The following is a 20,131-nucleotide window of genomic DNA, read 5'->3' on the forward strand; positions in this document are numbered from 1 at the left end:
ATTTAATTTCTTCAAACAATCTTTAATGCTTTTTCAGACTGAGAACGTTCTCTATACATGGAGAACTGCTGCACATACTGTTGCTCAGGGAATAACAAGACCCAATAAATAGTGAAGAAATAAATCCAGTTCTTGCAAATTCTACAAAATGTTTATTGAAAAGCAAGACAGGACTATAAGAACATTGTACAATCAAAGAGGGGGTGTGGGCTCATCTCTTTTCACCCCACGCAAAAATAGAGCTCTCCAAAGCTATGGTGACTCATGCTTCTTCTTTCACAGTTAGTCTCACCTGCAGAGGTAGATTCTGACATTACCTGAGTCAATCTGGGGCAACGCCAAAGAAAGAGGAAATGGATTGAATTGGACTGCCAAGTCTTCCCTCTGACTATACCTGTCCTACCCGAAAGAAAATGATGCATGCGCCATCTGACCCTGTACGTGGTCAGAGTAATTTAGTTTTTAAATCCAAACTGAGGATAAATGTAGAGGTCAGGAGAGGTCACAGGTAAAAATCAATCTGACTGCAAGGCAACGTCTTAGACATTACACCCCGTCTCTCGTGGGTTATCCAACAGATACTTTAGTACATGTTTAAGGAAGATTCGTCAGTAGCCCCTCCATTATTCTGACTGTACACGTTCAAAAAGGATGCCACTTCAACTGATGGCTGGAACTAATTCAAATGTAAGGGCTGTGGGATTCCGGTCCCCCACCACTACAACACTTTGAGTTAATAAGCAATTATTTCACGCCGCGTGTGATATCTCGGAGGGGAAGAAAGTTGACGAAAGTGCTGATTTTGAATCAGTCTTGTGATTATACCCACACACAAATAAGGATGCAGATGAAGCAATTATCGGGGACTAGCAGAAAACTCCTGTTGCAGAACAGCAGCTGCTTTATATTGCCTTGGTAGTGAAACAAAAGGTTAAAGATTTGCCAAAAGGTGCATCAAAAGATTAGTGACTAAGAATACAATCGGCTGAGGAGGCAAGTGTGTGCATTGACTTTGAGGGGATTTGAATGTTAACACAACTAGTTCGACTTGTAGACATTCCCACAATGTGAAGCAGGATCCCAGCATGACTTGACCCGCTGAGGATAGAGTTCCTACATTCACCATGAGGCTTCTACGCACTGAGTTTACTCGTGTACAATAAGTGCAGCTCCTGGAATAGCTCCCATTGATGTGGATCGCCGATGACAATCATTTTTTACTTAAACATTAGAAAATAGAACCACATTCTATCTTCTTCCTGTTTAAAGTGTCAACGAGGCGGCAGAGGCCAAATATTCAGATACTAAGATGTTTACACATTTTAAAGAACATCATTTGCCAGAAGATGATGAAGGATTTCAGAACCTGACTTGGCGCTTCTCTGCAGCTGACCATATGGAAGTCACATGACGTGAATAGTTGAAAAAAAAACAAAAACAAGGACATTCGCTGAGCTCATCTCTTTACACCATTTTAGTCTTCTCTCAAGTGGGCGACAAGACGGCAACAGAATAATTCTTGACCAGCATCTTTCATTGGAGTTTAAATGTCTCATATTATCCCTCATTACATTTCCTAGGGAGGGGCAGGAAAAAAAGTTATAGTCCTTTAAATGTCCTTCATGGTTGATTTGTCGACACCTGTGGTAACAGAAGTGAGCTTTAATGATACACATCCCAGAGTTCTATTCAAAAGGACTTATGGGTCAAACAGCCCTACAGGAGCTGAGAAGCTTCATCACGTTGGTTTACAACAGACAGCCAACAATGTCACACACTGCTACAGCTATAACTGACCTGCAAACACATTCAGCTGAGGGGAAATTAAACAACTGTCTATTGCTTAAGCTGGTTTTGACATAGGGCCCGGTCAGAATAGTATTTATAAAAGCCAAAGTTTTTTGCAGTTCAACTTTAATGAAGCTTGCCATGCAAATGACAGAACCAGAGTACACAAGAGAAGAAGCTGTCGCACCAAACTATTTGATATAACCCTGCTCTAGCGGATGATAAGATGCTCCACCGAAGAGATGTGGTGCAGGAGTTGATGGTATAAATATCTCTCGAGTAAGCTGTTCATTTTTTGCCCAGCTAGCCGGCTAGTAGCGCTGCCATTTCTTCGCTTGAGTGACGAGCCATGTTGTGCATATTACAAAGTCAGACTCACTTTTGTCCAAGTTTTCAATCTTTGGTGTTTAATGCAAAAAGCCCAAAATGTCAGATTAAGTGACAGCCAGCTAGTTAGCATGTTGCAGATTAACTCGTCACGATTACTTCAAACCAGCACCATCTATTTCACCAGGATGTGACACTTCCTGCTCTAATTGAGGAAACTAACTTAAACTTATCTAAGTATATAGTGTGATGTGATCAAAACATACCCTGTGGTCACTACTGATGTTCAATCCGCCCAACTTTAACTCTGCTCTTCTTCAATACGCCCCATTTCCTCTTCCAGCTTCACATCACATGCTGACAGTAAGGCCACATTCATGAAGAGTGACCTTTGACAATAATGTGATGCATCTACTTTTGAATTTAATCAAACTAGAACGTCGAATGAGACATGACACTACAGGGAGAGAGAAGTGAAGAGAGAAATAAAAAGGCCATTTTGACTTTGAACAGCTTCAGTTTGACTGCACGGACATTTCCTATGAAAATACAGTTATGGTAGAAAACAGGGAGTACCAAGTGCTCACCACAAAGCCAATTATTACAACCAATGTAAATGTGGGCAATGTTTAAGAATAGAATCCTTACAATCCTTTTATTCTTCTTTAACTATCGCACAAAAAAGATATGGGTTTAGTTTCCGTGGAGAAATCTGGAGTCAAGTCTAGAATTAAAATAAGAAAAAAAATCTATCCCCATTGACGACGCTTTTAATGGCTAGTTATGAAACTAGGCTGGCCCCGGTCACGCTCTTCTCACCTACACACAGGCCGTGTAGGCTCGCTCAGTCCTGCTGTGAGGTGGGGGTTTCTGCAGACTGGCTGGTTGTCGTAGCAGCAGTAGTGGTTTTGTCAGTAGTAGCCGGTGTAGAGTCCAGTTCAGGAGGTCTGTGAGCTTGGTGGATGCCCTCTGTCTCCAGCCCGTCGCCTTGCTCCTCGTCCTTCTCCTCGTCCTTCTCCTCGTCAGCTTCCTCCCCGACGAAGGGCTCCTGTGGCTGTGCTTTAGGAGGGGCTGCGACCTCTTTGTCTTCCTGCTCCTGGAGGAGGCTGAGCTGGTTGTTGAGGTCGTTCCTCTCCTTCTGCAGGGCTCTGCACAGCCTCTCCAGCAGCTCCAGCTTCCCCTGCAGGGCCTTGAAGTGGCCGTCACGCAGGGTTTTCTACAACACAATGTTCCATATTTCCCATGAGCATCAAAGTTCTTTACATTAGAAAAAGCAGTTTGGAACAACAGTAGTAAATGGACCTCAAGATAAGATTATTTTGTCAGAGCTTTCAATCACATCTCAGTCTTGAGACTGACCACTTGAGTGACGATCGTCTTCACCACCATTACTCTCAGCTCCTCAAATCGAATGATCCAGTGATTAAAACTGGTCAAAACACTGTACGCAGCAGTTTCACGTTGAAAATCACGCGTTTCGACTCGGCGGACAACAGATGTCGCGGAGGGTTTGCTAGCTTGTGTCTCTGATAACGATCCAGCCGCCTGATGATTAAAATCCATCATCTGCTTAAAATATGGAGTTAAAAACAACCAAGGTCTAAAAAGTGTCTGTAAAAATGTGGCTTAAAACTGGATCAAAAGTTTATTTATGAAGCTTCTGGCAGACAACCACAACGCTGCCGCTGCTCAAAGGGGATACAACGCCGTGACAGGAGTTCAAACTATTGTTGGTGATTTAAGTACACAACTTAACAAAACATCAGTGTTTACCATAAATGACCTAGACTTTGGGGGCTCGCCATAATCTAATTTGCACCGCCATCATTTCATAATGAACTGAAAACATTTTCACACTTCTCAGCAGGTGGGCTGACTGGTCCTTGCGGGCGCATTTCTTTGCGAGGTGCGGCTCTTTGAACTTTGGAAGCAGGTGGAAACGGCTAACCTGGCTCTATTCAGTCTTTATTCTATTCTCAGCCAACCCTGCCCTGACTCCAGCTCCGTACAGAAAACCTCAGGCATATTTCCCAATTAACCATTCTTTTAATCCTTTAAATTTCCCTTTCTACTACCAATGCAACTCAAAGCAAAGAGAAGAGTCACCTCCTCGGCCATCTGCAGCAGGGCCTGGTTGTTACTCTCCCATTTGGTCCTCCACTGTGTCGTTTCTTTCTCCAGCTTCTTGATCTTCTTGGTCATCTGGTGGGAAATCAATACAGTTTAACAGCTGTGAAAACAGTGAGACACAAACACTGGCCAACAGGAAGACCGTCAGTCACCTTCTCCATCTCTTGTCTGAAAGTGGTGAAGACTTCGTTGCTTTTAGCCAGAGTGCTCTGAAACTCCTCAAACTTGTCCATGTACAGCGAGAGCTAAGAGAGGAGAGCAGGGGAGTCATTTTCAAACCAAGGCTTTGTCAGTATAGTGTGTGTGTGTGTGTGTGTGTGTGTGTGTGGACTTACCTGTTGTTTAAGCTGTGTTTCTTGCTCTTTCATCAGCTCACACTTGCGTCTGGACTCTGTGGCGTCTTTCAGCAGCTGAAGCATCACAGTACAGTCAGCTCATGAACCTGAATACTGTTTAATGCCAGTGATCGATTTGATTTCTGCTCACCTACTGGCTATTCACGACGGGTATTTAATAGTGCAGTGAAAACTAGAATAAAAAGAGCAGGCACAGAAGATGTACTCACAAAGTCTCTCTCTCTTTGCTGCTTATCCTCAACTTCCTTCATCATCTCTGTGATTCTCTGCAGCTTGGCGTCCATCAGCTGCTGCTGAAGCTCCTTGTGCTTGAACACCTTGTCTATGTGCTGCAAGAGGGACACGTTAGATTATCATGAGGCTGCACGACCTGTGAGTAACTGGGACCCTTAAAAACTCTGCTGAGTTATATTCCATTGCAATATTTTAAACTGATCGATATTAATAAGAACCAAATAAGTCCAAATGTAGATAGTTTCAACAAATAGTTTAAGGATTGTGATGATTGATTGAAGTGATATGAATCAAGTTCCACATGAAACTCAGAGTTAGCAGAGAAGTTTCAATTAAATTCCAGGAAATAAAAAAGGGGCTCGCACATCAAGACGCTGCTGCTTTAGACGCAGGTTTTGTACCCATACCTCTTCTCTGAGCTCGTACTGCTCAATGAGCTTTTTGAGCTTCTCGGCCAAATCCATGTTCTCCTGCCTCAGCTTGGTGTTGTGAGAGCTATGCTGTTCCATCTGCACCTCGATATCGCTCAAGGTCATCTGGAAGTGCAGCATAGCCTCCTTCCTCTGCTCCTCATACTCCCTGGACCGCTGGGCATTTTCATCCTGAGGTGGACAGGAGTGGGGACAAGAAACAGTCAACAAGGAGTTTGAGAGGGGGGGGGGGGGGACGGACACCTGTGCTATTCCCACTGGCAACACAATATATGATATAAGCAGAGAAGCACTGAGCCTTGTAATGCATGTCTTAAACTTAAAAATGGTCCTTCAGTATCAGAAGCTGAGAAGGAGCAAATCAAAGTTGACAGTGACATAAATCCAAGCATCACCCATTTTATTGAAACAAACACCACATTACTCCAGTGGTTCATCTTGCAGGTTAGCAGTAAACTACTTTTTGGATGCGGCCTAGATAAAGACATTGTTGTATATTAATGTTCTAAAAAGTACTTTTTTTTTTACAAGTGGTGGTTTACCTTATGACAGTGCAAAGTGGTGCTGCTGGTTATTTAAGACAAGACAGAAGATGAAAGACAGGAGGCTGAGACGTACCTTCAGTGTCTTGTTGTGTCTCTGCAGCTCCCTGCAGAGGCTCTCCAGCTTGCTGCGGGCCAGGATGGCCTTGCTGTGCTCCCCTTGCAGGTGGATCTTCTCCTTTACTATCTGAGACTGTTTCTTCTGCAGGGCTTTCAGCCGCTTCTGCATGCAGCGGCTCTCCTCCAACTGAACACACAATCAACATCAAATGGATCGCATTATGATTTAAGGGGACATATGATGCACATGCATTTGGTTATCTGGAGTGCCTACTAACCCAAAAACTGTGAAATAAGAAAACCCAATCTTTTTTTTGGGAAACGTGTGATTCAACAAGCCAATCAGATTTGGCTTCCCTTCCTACGTCACATGTAGGCTAGAATATACAAACCCCCATCTGAGTATCTACACCCACGGCTTGAGAACTACCTTTGCAAAGGTGCGCCATATTTTCACAAGCCAATCAGACTGGGCTTAAAGAGACCGGCGCTAAAACAGGGCGTTTCAAACAGAGGGTGATACAGCAGTGTTTCCCCTCCCACCGAAACACCGCACTACCCTGAAATTCAAGGTGTTTATTTTTCTTCCTGTTGTTAATAAACTAAACGCTTATGTTATTTATCTAATTTATCTGCACGTTTCAGTGTCTACTGCGTTGCTTTGCGCGTTCACATTCTCTCCTCCGCTGTTTCGCGAAGTGCGGGACTCCGCTCCCGACACAAACACGTGCGCACACACCTACAGTCAGAGACAGAGCGGAGGAAATTCCCCATCGCACGGACCTCATCCAGCCGAGACAGCAGCCCCCCCCCCAAAGCAGTGAACCTAGGGGAAACACTGTACAGGGATGTTCAGACAGACGGTATGAGAAAAACAACCAGTTGTTTGAACATTAAAGCATGTAAACATGTTCTGGTAGAAACCCAACATGTAAATATAAACCCAATATATGAGAATAATTTGATAAATATTTGGCAATATTTCAGGTTTAAACCCGATGCTAATAGGGCACCTCATATTGTTAATGGAATCTATATATTTTGTCTGATGAAGGTGGCAGCATCTGAAGGAAACACTTCGACACAAATTCCACCAGCCGCACCTTAGCTTCAGAAGCATCCCAGAAGCACCTCTCCACTCTGTGCCTCGTCTTCGGCGTGCTGTATGTAGCATATAGAGCCGGGAAATATTGCAGCTGCCAAAATGGTTCGACCCGAGGCCAGACACAGCCATCTAACGTTAAGATCAAAGAAAGCGCTCTACAGATAATCCTACTCAGAATCCAAGACTGTTCAGATATACAGATATTCATCTTACCAGGTCTGCATATTTCTTGCACAAAGCAGCTAGTTTCTCCTCAGGAGTGGCGAGGGAGTTCAGGGCCTGCATCAAAAGAACAACCTCCTTCCCTGGAACATAAAGCACAACACAATGAGAAAAGCTAAATGCACAGGGAAGCTTTGACTGTACAGCACTGGTAGTCATTTCATTAATTCACAATTTTAGCATACGGCTGCAACATAACAAAATGTGAAAAAGTGAAGTCTGAACACTGGATGCCCTGTCCTCAATCAAAGAAATGTAGTAACAAGCTAATTAGGAGCATTATTCTGAACAAAGTTAAACCTTTGGTCCTCTTGTTAGTATGATGATATCAGATAACTGCTGTATTAGGAACAGGTGACAATAGATTTGATCTTAAACTATAAAAAAAATATTTCCCAAAGAGCATGTTTTGGAAAAGGTCAATCTGAATACTAATGATCCCTGTGATTACTGTGGTTCTCAACCTTTTCGGATCACGACCCCCGGAATAATCAGATTAGTGTTTACAGAAATATGACTTGAAACCTACATGTAAAATGGCCATCACATGCATGAAACGAGGAGCGAGTCTAAAAGTGCTCGGAAAAGACATCGTTGTGTTCCTACCAAAAGCCTTGTCCTCTCCCAACTTAAGGTCTCCTCCGGGGTCGAGCTCTGTCTCCCCCAGGTCGCTGGGACTGTCCTCTCTGCCTGGAGTTTCCCCTCTCTCCTCCTCAGCACAGCACAACCCCAAACCAAACTCTGCGACCTCCTCCTGAGAACACATACACACAAATGACCACAAAGCAGCTATAAGGTCTCACTGAGGAGCTCCTTCAATCAGGCAATGTATTCACTAGAAGAAGCTGGGGGTTCAGTGCCTTGCTTAATGCTGCCTCAAAGTGCCTGCTGCTAGAGGGATATGTTGCTCACTAGTACTACAGTGTGGCTTGGCTTGGCTTGGCTTGGCTTCCCCCCCCCCCATGTGGATATCTAACCTCAGTACTGATAGGCTAAAATGTGTTGGTAGAATAGAGTTGGTCTTGGTACCAAAACTCATGTATGGAAAAAAAAATGACTAGCTACTTTTAAAGAAACAGTTGTAGCCAACCCATTGCAATTTACAGAAACATTAAACACAGTAATGTTACTTGAAAGTAACATTAATGGCCTGACAACAGCCACAAAACTTCACACACACAATAAACAAAGGTTGATAGTGTTTACCTGACATGGGCTGTCCAGGTCAGAGTCACTGCCTCCCACTATTCTTCTGGTCGCCACATCAATCTCACAAACTCCTGTTGTCTCCATTAGTCCGGATCACAAGCTAGAAGTTCATAGTGAAGCAGAATTGTAAGAAAATATAAATGAGAATATTGCATGTCCATAAATAAGGTGGGGTTGATTCGGGCGTGAATATTTTCATATCATAATTATATAGAAGATATCTAAATTTCATCAGCAGTCTCTGGCCGTTTCCTTCATAATACATTCTATACAAGTAAACAAGGACTTGATGGCAACACCTCTGAGTTGATGTTGTACAGGCTAACAGCACCAGTGCGAAAGATACAGTAGATGTCACCAATACAAAAGTGCAACTTCTCTGAAAATGTGCTTAGCTTTTATAGTTATTGTTGCTGATACCATGTAAGAAAACCTGATTGAGAGAAGTAATCTTAATACCGTTTTAGTAATGCAATAAGACTTATTCAACACCTGACAGAGAAGGTCAACCACGTGTGTAAAACAGCGACAGGAGACCGACACTGTCAGCACTGCACACAGCATGTCTCATCATGGCTACATGTCATGGGAGCAAATTAATTACCATCTGATGTTAAAGTAGTCATATGCTTATGTCTCCCAACCAGACAAAATATATGTATATCCAGACGACCGATACTACCTTACCTTGTCAATCTCAGGCCTACAAAACCAACGATTACTTTTACATCTTTAACGTTACCGAAACAACCTCGCACCAACATTTACAAAGTATCCCAACAGGTTGATGATCGCTAGACATGTCATACCAAACTACATAACGCAAGTGACACAAAAGAAAGGCAATCTAGCTATCTTACCTTGACGTGTGCGATGTGAACTAACACAATGATACAATGTTAACTTAAACCAGCCTGTCGGACGCTAAAACATCGGTTATGCCCATGTTGAGAACGTAGTACGTGATTATAGTGAAGGCTGAATGTATAATGCGTTGTGTTGAACAGATACGATACCCAGGTCGTGTAATATCAGAGCGAAATCCACTGCAGTTTCCTGCATAACTAAACCGAAACGCCAAACATGCAACATAGCTGTTATAACGCTAGCTGCGTTGCCAACTTAGTAACTCAATGTCTTGTTCTGACACTTTAGGATGATCTCTTTCAGAAAACGAAACGGCTTTCTTATAACCCAACGATACATCGCCTAAAAATACAAATACATGTCATGTAATGCATAACGTAAGGTCGTTAAACGTAGCATACTTGACGGGGTTTCTGTTGATCCCCGTTAGTAACGTTAGCTAACGTCAAGCAACTTCAAAAAGTTTTAAATAAATAAGGGGATGGAGACCAATTGAAGTATAATACTGAAGCCGAACGGAAAGATACCTCATTCTACATGTAAAAAATGTCTTAAGTGATGTAGTATCAGCAATGTGGTGCATCAGATCTACGAGGTAATCGTAAACCTTCGAGATTTCAAAGGGAATCTGGTGTGACGTTCCATCAACTCAGGACAGAGCGGCGCGTACGGTTCCTGGTTCATGTAGCTAGCTAACGTTACTTAGCTATGCGCACAGCAAGTATTTTACTATTTATCACTGTAACTAAACTGTCGTTACCTTTTGAAGTTTGAGTGCGAAACGTAAATGGACAATTAACACCAGTCAACAGGGGAAAGTGTAAATCAAATTTATATTGTAAGCTTACAAGTATTCCATTTTTAGTAGGGCTAATGCTAATCTTGTGCTAACAGCTAGTGTGGTGGCTAGCTCTCCTGGTTAACACTAAAAGTGAACTTTACTTCGACATATAACAAATGTGTGATAGAGAACACAAAAGCTACACGATCTGGTTGATAGTGTCAGGTAATATACCGCATTGAAGTTATGTAAAAAAAAAAAAAATACGTTGCTGAAATAGCTAGCGCATTTTTACCTGTGTTTTTACACTGGATGGAAGCAGGACACAGTTATCAAGCTAGCTGGGACTGTCCGATAAGTAAGACGTCCTGTTAAATATTTTCAAACTAGTGCTGTTGTCGAACGCGTGCAAAGTTCAGATTCCAGTAAAACATTATTAAATCATTTATAAAACGCGTTGCAAGAGATGAAAATATCCACTTTGCACTAGTTTTTATGTAGGCTAATAATAATAATAATAATCGTGTTTGCGTCTGTGATATATGATGTAAATATAAAATTGAATTAATCTGGTATGAATTATAATATTGGTGGCTATCACATAATCACAACACTCGTATAATATGTAATTATAACTGTCGTTTGCGCATTCTATTAACGTGACATTTTAATAAGGCTTTTAATTTGAAGGCAGCACCCTCATAATTCCGGTAATAATCTGACTGACTTGATGCAGCCAAAGTCAAAACCAAAAGCAAAAGATCTTTGAGCTCCTTTCCCGGCACATCAGGGAGGGAGGAAAACAACCACTTGATACTTGATACCCAATAACAACGACAAAAACTACCTCCTTACAGTATCCAAGCTATTTCATCCAATTTAAATCCAATTATTTTTGGTTAACTTCATCAAGTTTACCTAAAAGAGAGTGTTGGATGTAAGTGGTAATTGTGTGAATGGATATTGTGTTTCGTGATACTGTATCGATTCTCAAAAGCACTATGCATTTTTAATTAACAGTTTACATGTAAAGATCCATTGCACACAGTGGCTCCGAAAGTAGTGCTCTTAATGTTGGATGTTACAGGGACTGCAAAATGAAAATGCAAATTTAATAAATCGCAATGTATTGCCTTGCTTACAGTTTTGCAAAAAATAATATAGCAATATATTGAACCATAACCCCTGTATCATGATTATTTTATTGCCAGATTATTGCCAATACACAGCTCTATGTTTTCAGAGAATTTGAGAAATTAAAACTGTCCAGAAGGATTATATTTCATGTTTTTATTAAGTCCAGAAGTAGATCCTTGTATGAATTTGGTTTATGTTTGGAATGCCAAATGCTGACATGATAATGGGTGCTTGTGAACACTATATTTAAGAAATCACTGTTATCAGTCTGTGACATACACACAGATACCCGATGCCTTTCCAATCTGGGATGGAGTAGAAAGCCACTGGCTCCGTTTTTTCATTAGGCTTTTTGGGTAACTGATATGCGAAACAGCTTACAAAAAGCTGACACATTACAAATGAGTCAGAGCCAAAATAAATCAGATAAGATTCCTTTAGCTGTCTGTGAGGGGAAATCTATTGGGTGGCGGTGAGCCTGTGTAAGTAAAGTTGTGCACATTTACAAATACATCTGTGGTTTGAATTTCATTATCGTGCAACAAAACCATTGCTTTAATCAAAGCAGGCACGATATTCGTTCTGATGGATCATCTAACTCAGGCCCATTTCCAGTCACAGCAAAGCGCATTTTCAAACTATAGGCTACTGAAATAGATGCTAACCAGCTTGAGAGAGAGAACAAAATAACTTAAAAAAAATAATTCAGTACATTTGAAAATCATAGAACACTATGGCATGACTGGATGTCAGTACTAATGTGAAGTCTATTATTTGTAGCAAATATGAAAAGACACAGGTATGGTCTTTCAATATACGTATATGACTCACAGCAGCATCTAGGTGTGATACAAACTGTGTTTTAGGGGGGCTTGTCTCTCTCCTTCCTTTATAGATGCAATGTTCTCAAATGATCACAGCCATAAATATTAATTAAGATAAGATACAATTGTGTTAGTATGAACAGTAGTGAGAATGTACTTCTCCATACAGTAAGGGACAAAAAGCAAGACTTGCTGGAAACCTATATGGCTGGACTGTGTATGGTGAATGTGCTAAATGGTGGCCACATTGATACAGTATATCTCAAAAGTGAGTACACCCTTTAGATTTTTGCAAATATTCTGTTATATCCTTTCAGGGGATAACATTATCCTACTGAAACTTTGATATAACTTAAAGTAGTCAGTGTGCTGCTTGAATAACAGTATAGATTTATTGTCCTTTGAAAATTACTCAGTACACATCTGTTAATGTCTAAACAGCTGGCAACAAAAGTGAGTACACCCCATAGTGAACATGTCCTAATTGTGCCCAATGATGTTGTTTTCCCGCCCTGGTGTCATGTGACTCGTTAGTGTTACAAGGATTCAGGTGTAAATGATAAGCAGGGCTGTTAAATTTGGTGTTTTGGGCACAATTCTCTCTGAATGCTGGACAACATGGCACCTCATGGCAAGGAACTCTCTGAGCGGCTGAAAAAAAGGATTATTGCGCTTCACAAAGATGGCCTTGGCTATAAGAAGATTGCCAACACCATGAAAATGAGTTGCAGCACAGTGGCTAAGATCATACAGCGGTTTTCCAGGACAGGTTCCACTCGGAACAGGCCTCGCCAGGGTCGACCAAAGAAGTTGAGTCCACGTGCTCAGCGTCATATCCAGAGGTTGGTTTCCAAAAATAGACGTGCGAGTGCTTCCAGCATTGCTGCAGAGGTTGCAGAAGTGGGATGTCAGCCTGTCAGTGCCCAGACCATACGCCGCACACTGCATCAAATCGGTTTGTATGGCCGTCGCCCCAGACAGAAGCCCCTTCTGAAACCGATGCATAAGAAAGCCCGCAAACAGTTTGCTGAAGACAATGAATCCAAGAACATGAGTTACTGGAACCATGTCCTGTGGTCTGATGAGACCAAAATAAACCTGTTTGGGTCAGATGGTGTCCGGCGTGTGTGGCGGCACCCTGGTGAGGAGTACCAAGACAAATGTGTTTTGCCTACAGTCAAGCATGGTGGTGGCAGCATCATGGTCTGGGGCTGCATGAGTGCTGCCGGCACTGGGGAGCTGCATTTCATTGAGGGACACATGAATTCCAATATATACTGTGACATCCTGCAGCAGAGCATGATCCCCTCTCTTCGGAAACTGGGCCGTAGGGCAGTTTTCCAACATGATAATGACCCTAAACACACCTCCAAGATGACAACGGCCTTGCTGAAGAAGCTGAAGGTTAAGGTGATGGACTGGCCAAGTATGTCTCCAGACCTAAACCCAATTGAGCACATGTGGGGCATCCTCAAGAGGAAGGTGGAGGAGTGCAAGGTGTCCAACATCCGTGCGCTCCGTGATGTCGTCGTGGAGGAGTGGAAGAAGATTCCAGAAGCAACCTGTGCAGCTCTGGTGAATTCCATGCCCAGGAGGGTTAAAGCAGTGCTAGATAACAATGGTGGTCACACAAAATATTGACACTTTGGGCACAATTTAGACATGTTCACTATGGGGTGTACTCACTTTTGTTGCCAGCTGTTTAGACATTAACAGCTGTGTACTGAGTAATTTTCAAAGGACAATAAATCTATACTGTTATTCAAGCAGCACACTGACTACTTTAAGTTATATCAAAGTTTCAGTAGGATAATGTTATCCCCTGAAAGGATATAACAGAATATTTGCAAAAATCTAAAGGGTGTACTCACTTTTGAGATATACTGTACATGGAGTGGTTGTGTCAAAATGCCTGGTGGGGTGTAACAAGGTTCTGTCTTCTCTAAACCAGTGCTGCCAATTACCAGTTACTTTCCAAAAATACAATCCAAACTATCTCCTAACCAGTAGTGACTGCCTTCAGCTGGATTCATCAACCATGACTGAACCTCTACACCACCTCCAGCCCAAAGTGCTATGAAGCCAGGTACAGCTTTATGGAACATGAACAGCACCTCCTTATGTAAGAGCCCAAACCAAGAGACGCGACTGTATTTAACAAGTTGTAAATGCAAACGCAGCAATGATCCTGGACCTGTTGATTCAAACATTCCAAAGTGCCCAACACACTCCATGTACAGGGGTGTTTGTGAGTTTTAAATAAGGCTGGATCAAGGCAGGCACCTTCGCTGGGGCCACAGATCCGTGGACCTGGAAACTTCCAGTCTTAATGTATATCAACAGATATGTGTTAATTTGATTGAAAAATATGTTTATGAATATGCAGCACCAAAGGATCAGCTGACATAGTAAGGGCCTGAGAGCGTATTCTTCTTTATTATCTGATCTTGAGGCCCTATTTCTAAGGGAGACGCCAGCCACCCGCTTGTACCCGCAATCTCGTTCTTTCGGTCATGACCCAGCCTTCAGGTGAGGGTAGGAACGAAGATCGACCGGTTGATCGAGAACTTTGTCTTCTGGCTGAGCTCTCTTCTCGTCACAACGGTGCGGTAAAGCGAATGTAATACCGCCCCCGCTGCTCCGATTCTCCGGCCAATCTCTCGCTCCATCGTCCCCTCACTCGCGAACAAGATCCCACGGTACTTGAACTCCTTCACTTGGGGTAAGGCAGTGGTATTCACTATTTGTTACGCGAGAGCCACACTGATAGGACAAAGTCTATAGGAGAGCCACTTTTACTGCAAAGTATGAAAAGCTACATCCAGTCATAAAAAGCACGTCTGCTTATTAATCTGTCATCTCACCCAGAACATACAATATGCAATGCAGCCAAACAATGCATTCAATAAAAGCAGGATTATCTTAATACTGGGATGATGTTATCAAACTCTGCAATCAATATTTCTGCTGAAGCCAAAAAACAGTGTTTCACAATTTTTGAGTCTGAGAAGGTTTTTTTGCCCGAGCCAAAAATCAATGCGATCTCAAAAGATGCCTCAGTTAATCGTTCAGATGTATTAGTCGTCCTGTGTACGAGCCTTTGTTGTCCAGAAAGAAAAGAAGAAAGCTGCTCTATTTTTTTATTTATTTTTACTCATTTCTCTTCCAGGTGCGTACATTTCCAAATGACTTCACTTGAAACCAGAGCGGGTTTGTTTGCACATTAAGCACAAAGGGTTCGACTCGTGGAGGACAAATACAAATTCCTCTGTCCACTTTTCTTGAAATGTCCTATGCTTGTCTCCTATGGCTTGTACCTTTCTTTCTTAACGGAAGCAGCTGTTGTCTCTCCACAAACCACATCTCCAGCATCTTCCTCTCAATTCCGCTGTGGTTTGATGCTCCAAAGACAAATCTTAATTTCCCTCGTTTGTCACGCTTTGTTTCTGTCCACCTGGTGTGTAACTCTTTAATAAGAAATCGATCCATTGTACGTCTGTAGAAAGACGTGCTAACTAGCATGTAATGGTGAAACGAGTCGACCGGAGCCAAGCTAACGCGAGTATGAAGTGCCAGGTTGGTCATAGTATCCTCCAATTTAAATGTTCAAATTTAGCGATATAAATTATTTTTTAGCAAATGTCCATATTCATAAGCATGCTTATGTTAACATATTTTTAATGAGCTTAAGTGTATTTATTTCTATACTAGCCCACCACGTATCTACCCGTCCAAGAGCACATTCACCATTGTAGTGCTGATAGACCACCAAAACTGGAAACTCCGCAGTGAGTCAGTGTCGGCCGAGCAAGTTTAAATATCTTGTTTCTAGTCTATATTTGCATCTTTTATCAATCATTATTATCAATTATTTGTATTATTTGTAGGCTAATATAGCATACACTGTGTTTTAATGGGTTGTATGTAATAACCCTGCTTGTTTTTAGTGTTTTTATGAAATATCTGTATTGACTCCATAATCATATCTATCACCCCTTTATTTAGCCCACTGCCACGCGAGCCACCAATTAAAGCTTGGCGAGCTGCAGGAGGCTCGCGAGCCGCGCAATGAGTAACACTGGAGTAAGGGCACATTCCTAACCCGGAGTAGGCAATCCACCGGTTTCCTGCTGAGAGCCATGGCCTCAGATTTTGAGGTGTTGATCCTCATCCCAACCGCTTCACACCCGATCCAGTGACTGCTGAAGGTCACAGACCGATGACTCCATCAGGACCACATCATCTGCAGAGAGCAGCGAAAAGATCCCCAGGCCACCGAACTGCAACCCCTCTCCTCCACGACTACGCCTCGCTATCCTGTACATGAATATCACAAACAGGGTTGGTGATAAAGCGCAGCCCTGGCCAACATTCACTGGGAACGAGTCCGACTTACTGCCGAGTATCCGGACACAACTCTCGTTTTGGGCGTACAGGGATTGGATGGCCCTCAGAAGTGACCCCCACACTTAAAAAATGCCCCGCTGTCAAAATCTAGCTTTAAATGAAGACCTTAATTAGTTTAGTTAAAATAAACATATATTATTTCAGCGTAGAAAAAAACAACCCTTTTCACACACAAGTTGGATGAATGCGGGGTTATTAGAGGCCGTTCAGTCACGCCATTGGACTATTTTGAGGGGAAACAACATAGAACTGTTGATATTTATTGACAAAATACAGCATGAACTATTCTGGGGGTACGCCAGGGTCCTTGGCTTGCCATCAGGGGGCGCCAGTGTTCTGCTTTCTTATGCATGTGTCAAACTCCTGTCTTATTTGATGGAGTCTCAAGAGACTTAGTTAGTGTGTTGTTTTCAGTTTAGCACTTATTTAGGCTGATTAAGCAAACTCCTTATTGATACTTATACTCCTTATTCGTATAATTGAGATATTCTTTATGACTATATACATCTTTTCAGTTTAATAGCTGTTTAATTATTGACAGATGATAAGACAATGGGCACAGGCATTTAAAAGGCCCCTACATTCAAAAGCTGCTCCCCCAAATCCTTTAGCATGCTTTACAAAATATCAAGGGAAAACATCAAAGGGAACTAGGTTATATTTTCTTAAAGCAGCGTCACTCTGTCAAACATATTCAAGTGTATATGTGTTGCTTTATTAGGAGGGAATTATGAAACATATCACCAAGTTCCAGCTTGTCCAATGTGAGAATTTGCTGCTTTTCTCTGTTTTCTATCATTGGAAGATCACTGTGTTTAGGACTGCTGGTCTGACAAAACACAACATTTGAAGATGTCACCTTGGACATAAGGAAACTGATGGAGACATTTTATATTCTAAACGTGTAATCAATTGATAAAGAATGAGACAATAATATTTATTTGAAGTTTTGAAAACAATGCCGTGTTTCAAATTCAGAATTTGTTGATATTGTTGATATTTGTAATATAGCAGCAATTTCCCTTCAAATGAGCAATGATCATTACAGAAAATGGTGATTTATGTTTATTTGCTTATTTTTTTAATGGAAAGATTCTCCTGAATATCTTTGAATGTATGGACCGTGTTTATGTGTTGCTGATGGAAGATCTTTGGCTGCTTTGTTCTACAGCTGTAGGCCTAAGTGAAGTGATACGAGAGGCATCACATTCCACTAGCTCTTCTCCCGGTGCTGTAGTAATTTCAACTGGGAGGTCTTCACTGAGCCGACCAATAAGCACACGGCTGTGTGTTGGAGACAGAACCCGATTGGCTCACAGCAGGACATTGTCGACACATCGATAGCCGATTGGTCGGACGGCTTGTCCAAACGCTCGAGACCCGCCCGTTTTCTCTCCTCAGTGAGGACGACGTTTTCCATCCAGACCAGAGGGAAAAAAACAGCAGAAAGAGAGCAAACCACCAGACCAAGGTTTGGCTGGAAAAAAGGGAAACCCTCAGCTGCTAAACCGGGATACAAATACATATTCCAGGCGGAGACGACAGCAGTCTACAACGGTGCTTCCTATACGGTACGTTCTTCTCTGCTTTTGTTGTTATAGTGGCTGATAGTTTGACTGAGTCCTCTGCTTTGAGACACATTGGTGTCAAATAACACGAAAATCATCTTGTTCTTCCTTTTTTCTTTCCTTGTGCATTGTCTGTCTGTGTATTAATGACCAAAGAATAGACCTATAGAGTGCAGTGAAGAGACAGTTACTTTGTTGCTTTGTCCACGATGTCTCTTGGTATGTGACATACAGTGTAGCTACAAGGGAAAGGTACTTTTAACTGTTGAAACCACTGTGAAGTTCACACAGTTTCATTTTACTTTGCTCATGGACTTGAAGGGTTTACTTCGTTTTAGTAGATGTGTAACTACCTGCAATGCAAGGGTTAGGGTTAGAGAGTAGCCCGTATTAGGGGTTCCCAAAGTGGGGAACCCTAGTAGTACCTGGAAGGGCAGATTGGCTTCTACAGAAATGATGCCTCCTTCTACAGAAGAGAACAAATCTTCTCTGGAAGTAACCTAATTTAGCACAAACTCTCATACCTAAGGCATTTACCCATAGCTGCAGGGAATGAAAAAGCCAGAAACGTCTACACCATGGTATTTGAGATGTGACATGAGGGTTGATTCACGTTTTGTGAAGAGCAGCTCACTGGAAAAGTGACTAAACCATCTGTACTGATGAATACTGAGATGCTTTCTTCTTGGCTGTGGCGGTCTGGGGTCAGCTTCCAGGGGTCAGCTTCACCTGAGTTGTGTGATGGAGGATGGGCTGAGTTTGTGCCTCTCATGTACATTCAAGTCACAGAGGGAAGCATCTCGTAAGATGCAATAGGGAAGGATTGATAGGGAAATGTCCGTCTTGATATTTTGAAGATGTTTAACCAGTGTCCAAAGTTGTGACTCTATTTCCAAACAAAGATGGATATGCCATATCTCCTTGTCTGCTTTACTGGACATGTACCAAGATTAAAATGTTTTATTATCAGTTATATTTGTCCATATTAATGTAACATATACTACTGTACTTTCTCTAATACACACAATTAATTGAGTTGTTCAATGACATTCTGTTTTATTTTTAAGATCACCAGGAATGTATCAAAATGAAAGATTATCATTGTGACTGGAATGTAATGCACTATATAGGAGGCACACTGAGATAGGACTGGGTTATAAACCTCAATACCTTTCAGCAAAGAGCAGTGTGCCAAACATTCAGGTAGCAGCTTCATATTTCATTGGAGCTGACCATTGCTATCCCAAGTCAAAATTGTTACCGCTATCAGTGGCATATTTTAAACTTATATTCACATAATTTCAATATTATAAAGCTTATAAACTCAATAGTTATTCATAGGGGTCTTCAGTTGTTGGAGCAAGTTTCTTGTTGCTTTTGAAATGATAAGGCACACAATTAAATAGACTACAGCTGTTGTTTCACTGTGCCAGATGCATTTCATTTAGCACTTTGTGAACATTAATAATAATAATAATAATAATAATAATAATAATAATAATAGGTGTTGTTGAGCAAACGTGGACTACAGACTTATGTGACTTACAAATGTTGAAAGCTAAAGATTTGGTGGATTTGGTGAGGGGATCGAAAAGATTGATTAAATGCTATCAAACTCCAACCCAGCATTTTTGTTTTGGTACTTAAAGTCAGGCATCAAATCGCTAGTATTACACATTTTGAAAGATTCGCAGCCCAACACAGAGGGTATGGAACTTTCCCTCCACTGTGTTGAGCAAAGACTTTCAAAAGTTGCAAGTAAGAAGTGACCCAAAAGTGTCATGTCAGCATTCTCCTCAAACGATTGGTCGATTAATCGAATTGTCAAACGACCGACAATTATTCATCATTTTGATTATGAATGAATCACTGAAATTATTCATCCAGCCAAAATACCAAATATTTCTTAGTCCCAGTTTATAATTTGTGAACTTTTGCTACTTCCCATCAAAAATGTCCTAGTGAATTAGATGCTGTGTCTTTGGATATTGTATTGTTGGTTGGACTAAACGTGCCTTACTTTGGGCTTAAGGAAGTTATAATGGACATTTTACACTATTTTCTGATATTTTATAGACCAAATGACTAATCTATAACAAAAGTAATTAATAGTTGCAGTACTTAAGTATACATTCCACTTTAC

The 20,131-nt window shown here is 41.6% G+C and overlaps 2 protein-coding genes across 4 annotated transcripts in view; one reads left to right on the forward strand and one right to left on the reverse strand.

Moving 5' to 3' along the window:
* Nucleotides 1-132: 132 nt before the first annotated feature.
* txlng (taxilin gamma) lies at nt 133-10,422 on the reverse strand. Of its 3 annotated transcripts, none has more exons than XM_029426075.1 (11): nt 10,348-10,422; nt 8,402-8,504; nt 7,802-7,949; nt 7,187-7,278; nt 5,885-6,055; nt 5,243-5,437; nt 4,811-4,930; nt 4,581-4,655; nt 4,398-4,490; nt 4,222-4,317; nt 133-3,331 (listed from the first exon to the last, which is right to left on the reverse strand). In XM_029426075.1, exons 2-11 carry the CDS (start codon nt 8,486-8,488, stop codon nt 2,960-2,962), a joined length of 1,449 nt encoding a protein of 482 aa, XP_029281935.1. In that variant the 5' UTR covers nt 8,489-8,504; nt 10,348-10,422; the 3' UTR covers nt 133-2,959. The 3 variants fall into 3 exon arrangements, with proteins under 3 accessions (XP_029281935.1, XP_029281936.1, XP_029281937.1); XM_029426076.1 differs by lacking the exon at nt 10,348-10,422 and adding an exon at nt 10,032-10,185; XM_029426077.1 differs by lacking the exon at nt 10,348-10,422 and adding an exon at nt 9,265-9,374.
* A 7,292-nt stretch (nt 10,423-17,714) lies between these two features.
* Nucleotides 17,715-20,131, forward strand: part of ccdc102a (coiled-coil domain containing 102A) — a 68,483-nt gene continuing 66,066 nt past the window's right edge. The window contains exon 1 of the mRNA XM_029428567.1: nt 17,715-17,991. The gene's annotated coding sequence lies outside the window, so the exon portion shown is untranslated. The remainder of the gene's footprint in view (nt 17,992-20,131) is intronic.

This window comes from Cottoperca gobio, chromosome 3 (assembly GCF_900634415.1).
Source record: "Cottoperca gobio chromosome 3, fCotGob3.1, whole genome shotgun sequence".
Taxonomy (NCBI): Eukaryota; Metazoa; Chordata; class Actinopteri; order Perciformes; family Bovichtidae; genus Cottoperca; species Cottoperca gobio.

Bases quoted from the DNA above. Each gene is read 5' to 3' on its own strand.
- txlng (XM_029426075.1), bottom strand. From the start codon at position 8,488: ATGGAGACAACAGGAGTTTGTGAGATTGATGTGGCGACCAGAAGAATA. The intron at 7,279-7,801 runs GTAGGAACACAA...TTTATGTTCCAG, and splicing joins GGGAGAGGACAAGGCTTTTG to GGAAGGAGGTTGTTCTTTTG. The intron at 5,438-5,884 runs GTACGTCTCAGC...TGTCCACCTCAG, and splicing joins GACACAACAAGACACTGAAG to GATGAAAATGCCCAGCGGTC.